A 10,660-nucleotide genomic window follows, 5' to 3' on the forward strand; every position below is an offset into this window, starting at 1 on the left:
TGTCACATTCCTGTCTGCACATGATCCACGGCTGCCTCTTGTCTCAGACCCCAGTGAACTCAGGTGCAACAGGGTTGTGAACATGAGGTCTTTATTCTGTTTGTTCTCAAAGCAGGGAAGAGCTGGTGCTGGAGGCAGGGCGAGCGTCCGGGAGGAGCTCCACACCCCATGCCTCTGTGCAAGGGCACAGCAGGGGAGCGCCCCAGAGGGTGCTCTAGCTCCGGGCTAGGGCCGAAGGGAGGGCCCACCTGGGCAGCAGAGGACCTCAGCGGGCCAGGGCAAAGCCAACGCGATTGTTACGCCGGTCAAACTCCGTGTAGAACTTGCGGATGAAGCTGGCCCCCAGGACCCAGACAGGCCCGGTGGGCGGTGGGACATCCAGACCATGGAGGGCCAGGGTGCACAGGTCATCGTTGCCATAGGGATCCTGACAGGAAGCAAGCGGGTTTCCCCCACTGCCCGCCACATTACTTTTCCCCTTTCCCCTTGCCTGATCCCAGCAGCTATCCTCAGCAACACCCCCCCTTCCTCCCCCAACCCCTCCGGCCTCTCTTGCCCTCTCAACCCATCATGCACCCTCCTGGATGCAGGTACTGAGCTAGACACTGGGCAAACAATGCATCAGGCACAGTGCTACCTTCAAGAGCTTACAGTCTGGCAGAACTTCTGACCCTAGGCAAGTTATTTAGCTGCCCTTAGTCTATTGAGTATAAAAGGGGGATAAGAGTAGAGGAGCATAGCATTACTGGGGGCAGTTGCCAAGAAGATGGAGACAAGGGGATGAACACAGTGATTCCCAAACTTGGCTGCACGTTGGACTCCTCTGGGGAGTTGTGAAAAAAACACTGATGCCCAGGCTCCACCCCCGGAGGTTCTGATTTAATAGGTATGGGATGTGGCTGTTACTGGGATTTTTTAAGGACTTACTTATTGATTTACTTATTTATGAGAGAGAGAGTGTGTGTGTGCGTGCACACACAAGACAGAGGGGCAGAGGGAGAGGGAAGGAGAATCTCAAGCAGACTCTATGCTCAGTGTGGCGCCTGATGCAGGGCTTGATCTCACAACCCCAAGATCATGACCCTGAGATCATGGCCCCAAGCCGAAACCAAGAGTCAGACACTTAACCAACTGCACCACCCAGGTGCCCCTTGTTACTGGGATTTTTAAAGCTTCCAGGTGACTCTAACATGTAGCTAAGTTTGAGAACCACTGATGTGGCATAAGGCCTGGCCCCTTTTAGAGGGCCCCTGCCCACCTGTCCTCCCTATTGTTGAGGGGCAGCTTGGAGCCTCACCCGTAACACGTAGTCTGCGCTGGTAAGTGTGTAAGCTCTGCCTCCAAGGTGGAAGGAGATGTCGGGGAGTGTAGGCACCTGGTTACAGTTCACGACATACTGAGGGGAAGGCAGAGGGAGCCCTGTTGAGTGCAGAAAGTCCCCCAGCAGCCTGTGGCTGGACCCCTCTGATGGAGGGGGCTGGGCACATGGCCTACCCCCTCTGGGGGATAAGCCACACATGGGAAGGGTGAGAGGAGAGGAGGGGAAGGCCCAGAATGGCCCCATTTGGGACCTACAGCTTCTGGGGTAATTCTGGGACCCAAACCAGGTGGTGCTCCCCCGCTTCTGGTGCCCCCACTCCCCCAGCTTCTTACTTCATTTGTGCTCAGCTCCTTGGCCCCCAGGGTGTCCATGAGCAGTCTCAGGGAGCTGGTGGGACCCGAGATGTACGATGCACCAGTATCAACCACTACCATGCAGCCCTCCTCACAGACCACGGTGGCTGACCTCACAGACACCCTGGGGGAGGCCAGTGGGAGCGTCAGACAGACAGCAGGCTGATGGGACACCACCAGGCTGCATAGCTTCCCTGAATGAGGCGGTGACAGGAGGCCATGCTGGTGGTCCTGGGATGCACTGGAGGATGGGAAGGCGTGCGCTGGGGGAGGAAAGGTGCTGTCCCCTCCCCCAGCACGTGGCCTGGTGACCCACAGCCTCCTGTCAGTGGACTCCCTCCCCTCTGCTCTTCGTATCTCCATGTTCCCCAGCCCTGGACAGAGAGCTCAGAGAGTAAATGTTGGCTGTGCCTCAGGAGAGAGTACAAGATGGTAAGGCTGCCCCTTCCCACCCCCACCCCCAGCAGCAGCATTTTTGGAGAGCGGGGAGAGTTAAGGGTTCCTGACCCTTTCATTTTGATCTGCCAGGAGCCAGTCTGGGTGACGCTCACGTAGTGGAAATTCCCTTGGTAATACTGGGGGTCGCTGCCTCCCAAGACAAGCTCTCCTCCGAGCAAGTGGGAATCCCTAGAGGAAAGATCAGAGCTCCTGAAGACCCATAACCTGGAGACCCAGCACCCCAGCAACAAGGGAAGTTGGGCAAGGGGACAGCGTGGGGCAGAGGAAGGCGGGAAGGGTGGCAGGGCTGGGAAGCTGCAGGAACACCACTTCTCCACCTTTCTTGCCCCTCCCCAAACCCAACCAGAGGGTTCAGCTGCACCCAATCGAGCATCCCCACAGAGAAGGATCCGGCACAAGGACAGTGAGTAGAAGGCAAGATGAGAGTTGGCCACACCCTCACTTGGGTTTGGGGAGCTGCAGGTTGAGCAAATGCATGGGTGGGGGGGCTCTTGGGGACCTGTGGGGTGAGGGTGGGTAAGCGGCAGGAGGCAAACTGAAAGGAGGGGTGGACAACTTCGGCATCGGGCAGAGCCTGGGCGTGCAGAGGCGAGTTGGACTTGGTGGTGGTGTAAGTGAATCTGGACCCGATGTTCAGGAGGGTCAGGGCCATGTGGGGGCGGGGGCTCAGCTCCTTACTTGGAATTTCTGCAGAGGAAAGAGACACAGCAGAGAGGAGGCCTATGTTTCCACTGAGCCTTACCAGCCTCTTCTTGGGCAGGGTGGGTATTATGCCCTCTTTTTACCTTTTAGGTGAAGTCACTTGCCTGAAGTCACGCAAGGGGTGGGTGGGGTGAGCGGAGCCAGGCTCCCGGTGCCCCTTCCACAGCTGACCCCCTTACCTTCCTCTCCTCCCTGCTGCACAACACCTCCCCCAGCTCAGGGCCTACCCTGGGGGGCTGGTTTCCCCTGTGCATGTGCGGGATGGGGCTCTCCAGCATCCGTGCGCGTGGGGGTTTGGCACACGCTCTGCGGGCACGCGCACGTCACCGCCCTCGTTCAGAGGCATGTATGCACACACCAGCCACCTCAGCCCTGCTCCCAACACTGCAAGATCCCTCTGAGGTTCCCTCCTCCTTGTCCCAGGGTCAAGGAAGAGGCAGGCCCTCTTCTCAACAAGGCCCTTCTTCTTCCCGCCTGTGGGATTCTCCTCCCTCCCGTGGCCTCCAGGCTCCTGTGCCCTCAAGGATCTTCTCCTTTCTTCCACAGTTTCAATCTCTCGCTTTCCATTGGCTTCTTCCTCCACCTACAAGCAAGCTCGGGCCTCCCCTAGCATTTCCAAACACCCACCCTCCTCTCTGCTTCTCCCTGCATCTCCACCTGCACCCCCTTCCTGACATTTCCTTCCCTGTCGAATCTCTCAGGGCATTCTACATCTGCCCTCACCTCCTGACACCCACATCTACCTCTCAACTGCTGGTCATCTGGCCATGCTCCACCTCTAAAAACTCTGTCAGAGACTGCCCCGGATACAGGGCCCATTGGTGGCCTTTGCTCAATGCCTTGCATTTTCTTTTCTCCCTTTTACCTGTATGATTTCTCTGCGCCCTGACCCTCCCCTCCACTAGCCTTATGTTCCTTCCCTTAGGATCCCTCGTGTCTAGCTCTTACTGTCTTTCCAAACCCAGCAGCCTGGGGCAGATTACAGCCTGCTCAGCAGCTGACAAGGGCTTCCCCCAGGCTGGTTGAACTCCACATAAGCTCAACCCAGACACCTATGGGGTTCAGCGCCCCTGCTCCCTGTTGCTGCTCATCATGTTGTGATGTTTCTTGTCTTCCTTCCAGACCGTAGGCTCTGTGAGTGAAGGGACTCTGTCTTGTACACCGTGTTCATGGCTGCACCCCAGAACCTCCCACTGTGCTTGGCACATAAGCACCCAATATTTGTTGAATCAATGAGGGAGCAAATAAATGAAGGCATTAATGAATGAATGAAGTCAGCTTTCTGTGTGAGCGGGTCATGGGCCCCTCACAGTAATGCTTTACGTTCCATTACCGCCCCCTGCATTGTCGTCTTGTTCTAGAGCAGTGCTAATAGAACTTTCTATAATGATGGAAATGTTCTATATTTCTACTACCCAGTATGTAGCCACTAGTTATGTGGCTGCTGAGCACTTGAAATGTGGCTAGTGTGACTCAGGAATTGAATTTTAAAAAAATTTTAATTAATTTAAATGTAAGTGATGGTTTCCATACTGGGTAGTGGAGCTCTGCATATGGACTGAATACCACTTAATCGTGAACACATCAAAATTCCGGTCCCAACTCTCCTCCTGCTCTCCCAGCTCTCCTGCCTCTCCCCCGCTGCCCCACGCCCCCCACCCCCCGCCTCGGCCCCTCGAGTCCCAGGCTCACCTGCTGTAGTAGACAGAGAAGACATCCTCCTTTAGCACCCCCTGGGAGAGGATATGATCAAAGACGGGGGTGACCCCGCCAACAGCCTGTGCGGGGAAGCCCATGCCCAGAACCCCATCAAACTTGGCCAGCATGAAGGGAATCAGGGGCAGCTCTGTGACCTCTCCAAACGTCTGTGTCACTGTGATGCCGCCCACCTGTGGGAGGAAGGACCAGAGGAGACCAAGCCTACTGCCCCATTCCTGCCCAGGGTCTAGTCTAGGGCCCACATGCCCTAGGGTGCAGCGATTTGGGATGAGACCATTTCATCAATCTCCACCCCCCCCACACCACATATCCTCTCTTCTAATACTCATGCAGGCGGTGGGGGTCCAGAGAGAACCGGGGCTGCCCTGGGACTGGGAGGGGCAGAGGCTGAGAGGCCAGGACTGCCAGGAAGTAACAGAAAAGGCTCCAGGAGCTCCCACACGCCTCCCCAGGGGCCCAGCTTCTACACAGGCAGGACTGGGCCTCCGTTCCCCAGCCCCACTGTGGGTAAGGATTTCTTCAGCCCAGCCAGGCTTTCTCCCCCGGTTTCACAGACAAGGGGAGGGTAAGGAGTCCTACTGATTTGCTCTTGCATTCCACGTGTACCCCTGCCATAACTCTGACAGAAGCTGGGGAAACCCCAGAATGAGAGAGTCAGGTGCAAACCAAATGAAAAAGAAAACCAAGTCCTGGCCTTAGTCCTTCAAACTTTAACCTCAGCTGTGACCTTAAAACCTATGCCTGACCCTAAAACTAACTCTGACCCTAATGTCACCAGTACCGCTGACCCTGCCTCGGACCCTGATTTCAGTCTGGGCTCTGGTTAAGAAGAGCCCAGTCAGAGCTGGGTGACCTCAGGCAGGTTAGCCGACTGCAGGCTACAGGGCTCAGGACGAGCTCTCCCGTGAGCTCAATGTAAAAGGCTCCATAAATCACCCAGCGTGGAGCCAGGAGCTCAGGTTTGCTGTGTCCCAGGCACTGCAGCTTTGCGTCACCAGCCTGTGGCAGGCGGCGGGGCAGGGTTCCTCCCCTCCCCAGGCTCCAAGGTGGGCTGAACTGTACCCTCCTTAAGTATGGGCCCTCAAGTGGCAGAAGATGTTTGGGGACAGGAAGGGCAGGGGTCAGATGACCTGGGGCACTCCCACTTACAGTCACCATGTCCTGGCTCAGGAAGCCTTTGACCTTCCCAGTTCCATAGTGGATGGTGAATGCTGTCCCATTCTCCATGTAGCTGGAGGATTCCGAGGAGTCATAGAGGCTGTGAATCTCTGGCAGAGGGACATAGGCTCAGGTCTGTCCAAGAGAGGCCTGGGCAGGGGGGCTCGGAGGAAGGTGCCTTGGGCGTATGGTCCTGGTGGTTGAGGGCTTAGGTGCAGGGGTGGGGTGGCCCTGAGGCTGGAGGCTTGAAAATGTGTTTCATCAATCAAGGACTGTGTTTCTTGGGCCCCTGTCAGGTGTCCATTATCTGTGAGAATTTTGTCTCAAATGAAGCATTTCAAAGTAATTTCTAATACAGGGATGAAGAAAAGATTCTGGTCCCAGTAAGCAGTCACTAAGAGGTTGTTGACTAAGGAAAGGGGTAGGAGACCCTAAGTGCCTGGGTGGGTCTGAGAATTCAGTCCTCTCCCAATCTCAGGAAAGGGGAGAAATGGCCTTGTGGGTGGGCTGGGGACGCTTCCTGCTTGCCATTTTCCCTTGGTGGTCATATCAGGAAAATGGGAGACATTTTCGTCTCTCCTCTTGGGGACAGTGGGAACAGGGGCAGAGAGGAGATAGCTCTGATGGTGGCACAGAGTGTGAGGCAGGACTGGCCAGGCGTGGAGGGGGCTGGGGGAGAGGGACCACAGGCTGTGCAGAGACGGGGGGCTTACCACAGGCCATGTAGAGAGGGCTGCACTTGGTGGAGGGCACCCAGAGGTTGGCCGAGCCCGTGTCAAAGATGACTTTGAAGGTCTGGGGTGGGGTGCCAATGCTGATCTCGCCATAGTACTGGGTCTGTGGGCGGGGGGAGGAAAGAGGCAGCTGAAGGGGCTTAGGAGCCTTGTGGTTTTGCCTGATACCCGCTCTGGCACTGGGGGTGAGATGGGGTAGATCGCACAGCCTCTCTGGGTTTCCATGTTCTGGCAGGGCCTGGGTGGAAGGCTGAGCACCATCTTCGGACTTCCCAGGAAGTGAGACAAGAGGGCAAAGTAAAAATACTGAAAATGAAACGGGGAGGTGCCCCACCTCTAGAGGGGCTACTGACATGATCAGCAGTCAAGCTGTGCGTTGCCCGGTCACAGAAACCTGCCCCTGAGGTCACGTACCCGTCCTGCCCACCAGGGACACCTCAGCTCGAGGCCCAGAGCCTGGATTCCTGCGTTCCCAACCTAACTCTGCCTCTGGGCTCCTTTCTGCCCTCTGTGCTTCTGCCTTCCCAGCTCTGAAATGGGAATTTTATAGGTTGCTTAGTGTGTCTCAGCAACTCTGTCAGAGACAGTGTGGAAAGAGCACAGAAAGCCTTGGGCCCAAGAGAGAAAGGAGATGGAGGAGCAAGGCCCCAGCCGGGCACTCACATCCAGGTAGTTGGTGAGGACCACGGGGGAGGTGCTGTTGCCAAAGGAGAATCTCTTGGCGAACTGGCTCCACTCAGCACCAAGCCTGGCCACATCCACGCCTCGCTCCTTCAGGCTTTCCCGGATGGAGGGCATTTTCTTGAGGAAGATCCTGGTCCAGGGTGAAGGAGGGAAAAACCAGAAGAGCTCTGCACTCCCCCATATTAATGGTGGGGTCCCCGAAGCTTCTAGTACAACTCTCCCTAACCTCGCCCAGACACCGAAGCATTGCTCTTGTGCTCTAAGGCCTCTCAAGGAGAATTTGCAAGCCTCCTCAAGCCAACTGCACTGGAATTAAATAATCCTCAATGCACTTCCTTCTGCTGTCTGATTTTGATCCCTGTCACTACAAAGCCGTTCGTGCGTTCCTTCTCTCATGCCATAGTTACATGCCGAACACTTACTCTCTGCCCGCACTGCCCTGGATGCTAGAGATAGAAAGCTAAAGATCACCGCTGCCTTCAGGGAGCTCCAGCAGGCGGGGAGCCCAAGGAGGACACCCAGCAATGACATCCCCTCTAAGAGGATGACTGGCGCGCTCCCCTCAAGGCTGGGCAGGGGGAGGCAGTGCCGCGGGAGGCCTGTAGGTGGCAGCAGGCACCCACAGCAGCCTGCCGGGGCTCCGGATGCCGGGCCTGGGCTGCGGGCAGGAGCGGGGGGTGGGGTGGGGAGAGCAGCCAGCATCCCCGGAGGGCCTGTGCCCCCTTCCCTTGGAAAGATGTGCCTTCTTGAGCCTGAGTCCCAGTCCTTCAGCTTCTTTCCCTAACACCTGCCTCTCACCTTCGGGAGACAGAATTAAAGACACTGGGGGTGGGGGTAAAGCAGACCAAGCTGCCCCCTGGTGAGCGCCAAACACCACACTCGCCCCTACGGAGCCATCGTTGTCCTCCCTCTATGATGAGGAAGCAGAGGTTCGCAGGGATATGGTGACTCAGAAAGGATGGAGCTTGGATTCAAAACAGTGTGTCTAGTCATGTTCCCCAGAGAGCGTCCCCAGGGCTCCCATGTGAAGGCTCTTCAAGGAAGCCTTGGGGGTGGGGTGTGTCCCTAGCTGTTGGCCAGGGGGTCCCGGGGTTGCAGCCCAATTTATGGGGAAACTGTCTTCCTTTCTAGCTGCTCGCCTACTTATAGTGTCCTTTCCTGCTCACACCCAGCACTCCCGGACCCCATCGTGCCCACGGACCCCAGTGCAGCTTTCCTGCCAGCCAGGGTCCTATCTTAATGGACATGACTTGTCATAGTCATGTTACCGTTTACTGTTCACAAAGCAGTTTCACAATTATGATCTTATTCTCAGCCATCCATTGGGGTGGGTGATTATTCCCATTTTACAGACAGGAAAATGGAGGGGCAGAGAAGGCCTGATACCAAAGAGGGTGCATTCTCTACCACTTACCCTGAACAGCCTCTGCTCTGGACCTTTACTTTTACCATTCTCCTTTCAGAAAGTCCCTTCCCCCCACACCCCACTTCGGCTTGGGCCCCTGCTTCATCTTCCCTGGGGCGCTCCCAGCCGGCACCGCACGCACAGCCTCATGCTCATGGACGTGGTGCTGTCCGGTGGTGAGGACACAGCAGTTGTGGGCACATGCTTAAATTCCTTATTACTGTGTGATTCGGATCAACTTACCTGACCTCTCCAGGCCTTTTGTGAGCCCCCATGAGCTCCTCTATGAAATCAATGTGCAGATCAAACAAGCTGCCCACTGCTCAATAAATGGGAAGTGTGTGTGCAAGAGGCTAGGAAAGCACCCTGAGAATGGGGTCCTGTGTTCAGATCTCCCAAAGTACCTTGCACGGCACTGCGCACATAGTAGGTGGTAACATTTTGTATTTCAAAAGCCTCTTTCTCCACTCCTGGCCCAACCCCTTCTTCTTTTCTTCTTAAAGAGATCAAGGGAGAATGTTTTTACCTTGCTCTGCCTTTACCCTGGGGGTGGGGGGTGGGGGCTGCGCCCAGGCACACTCTCACCCCACACCCCTACCCGAGCAGTTACCTTCTGGGAGCCTCTCACACGTGACCTCCCTGAGCGTCGGGGGTCCTCACCTGTAAAATGGGACTGCTGGGTTGTTGGGAAGAGGTTCTGAGATGCGTGGAAAGATCCTGTGAAATCCTAGGCATTTTACAGGCTTAGCAACTATAACCATTGTTGAAACCTATCCTCTTCCGGGCACCTGGCTGGCTTAGTCTTTAGAACATGTGACTCTTGATCTCAGAGTTGTGAGTTCAAGCCCCATGTGGGCTGTAGAGATTCCTTAAAGGTGAGATCTTTAAAAAAACCTAACACCCCACCCTGTCTTTTTACCTTGAGGTCTTCTGGTTCCCCCTGCCCTCCCCACCTGAAACCCTTTCTCCTCGAGGTCCTCATTGTCCTTCTTCTCCCCCCTCTATAGCCTTAATGAACCTAGTGAACTTAAAGAGTCCAGTTCCCACAGGGCCTGGCCCTGGATGGGGGTGCTAGTTCGGTCTTCCTCCTCCCTCCTCTGGGCTGCCTTAAGCCTTTCTTTTAACACGGGTGAGGATGCAGCCTGTAGGACTAACACCCGCTGGTTTTTACTGCATGTTGGCATCACGCTGAGAGCTTTACATACGTTATCTCATTAAATCTTCAAAGCAGATCTGTGAAGTAGGTGCTGTTATTATCTGTTTTAAGAACGATAAACGGAGCCCTTGAGAGGTTAAGTAACTTGGCCGAGCTTTCAGAGCTAGTCAGGTCTGCTGCTGGGGCAGGATTTAAACCAAGACAATGTAACTCTAGAAGGCTTGTATCCAACCACTATATATATTGTTCTTCCCTGGTAGGCTTCCCCATAGCACCCCCTCCTTCATAATTAGGCTGTGAGCTCCTTGAGAACAAGGGCTAGGTCTTAATCGTCTCCGCAGTGCCTCGCCTGGTGAGCTGAGCAGGAGCAAAAGCTTTGGGCAGAGATCAGATGACATGGCTTTTCGGCCCGGGTCGTGTGCCGCTATTGACCGTAGGACACTGGCGAGTCACCTCTCTGAATGGGACGCACCTCCCTGCCCAGCTGGTCGTGGAGACTGGATGACGCCCCCTATCTGGAAGCCAGGGGTGTCAGGAAGGTGGGAACCCCCGTGCCCCCGCCACCCTCGCAGCCTGAGTTACCGTCCAAAGGCGCCAGTGTCTGCAGGGAGACCGCGGACGCAGGCACCCCAGAGCACCAGCAGGAGTCCCCAGCGAGGCGTTCTGCTCCTTTGGTCCATGGTTAGGCCTGGGTGCTCGGCTCTCTCTGGGATCCCCTGAAGCCTTGCGGCTCCCAGAGCCCTTCTCCTTTTATGCGCTCCGCACTTGGGATGGTCGTGATTTTGCTCTGCCCGGATTTATGATCCTGGGGCAGATGGAGGGCAGCCAGTAATAAATCCCCCCAGGGGATGGGGCTAGGTGGGTGAAGGGTGACCAGGGTTCGACGCAGAGCCGAGGAACCAGGGGAAGAAGGGCTGTGGGAAAGCAATACTGTGCCCCGTGACACCAGCGACCCCACCTCGGCCTGGC

General features: G+C 56.0%; 1 protein-coding gene across 1 annotated transcript; it reads right to left on the reverse strand.

Annotated features, from left to right (window-relative positions):
- Positions 1–265: 265 nt before the first annotated feature.
- Positions 266–10,371, reverse strand: REN (renin). Its single transcript, XM_006751421.3, has 9 exons — positions 10,274–10,371; positions 7,110–7,260; positions 6,426–6,549; positions 5,704–5,822; positions 4,528–4,724; positions 2,182–2,322; positions 1,654–1,798; positions 1,298–1,396; positions 266–427 (listed from the first exon to the last, which is right to left on the reverse strand). Exons 1-9 carry the CDS (start codon positions 10,369–10,371, stop codon positions 266–268), a joined length of 1,236 nt encoding a protein of 411 aa, XP_006751484.1.
- Positions 10,372–10,660: the final 289 nt, after the last annotated feature.

The sequence above is a fragment of the Leptonychotes weddellii genome, chromosome 6, assembly GCF_054177405.1.
Source record: "Leptonychotes weddellii isolate Sample4059 chromosome 6, ASM5417740v2, whole genome shotgun sequence".
NCBI lineage: Eukaryota > Metazoa > Chordata > Mammalia > Carnivora > Phocidae > Leptonychotes > Leptonychotes weddellii.

What these genes read in the sequence shown, in the direction of transcription:
- REN (XM_006751421.3), bottom strand. Translation starts at nt 10,371, where the DNA reads ATGGACCAAAGGAGCAGAACGCCTCGCTGGGGACTCCTGCTGGTGCTC. An exon ending in CCCTCTCTACATGGCCTGTG is followed by an intron (nt 5,823 to 6,425) that starts GTAAGCCCCCCG and finishes TCCCTCTGCCAG; the next exon opens with AGATTCACAGCCTCTATGAC. An exon ending in TGAGCCAGGACATGGTGACT is followed by an intron (nt 4,725 to 5,703) that starts GTAAGTGGGAGT and finishes TTCCTCCCACAG; the next exon opens with GTGGGCGGCATCACAGTGAC.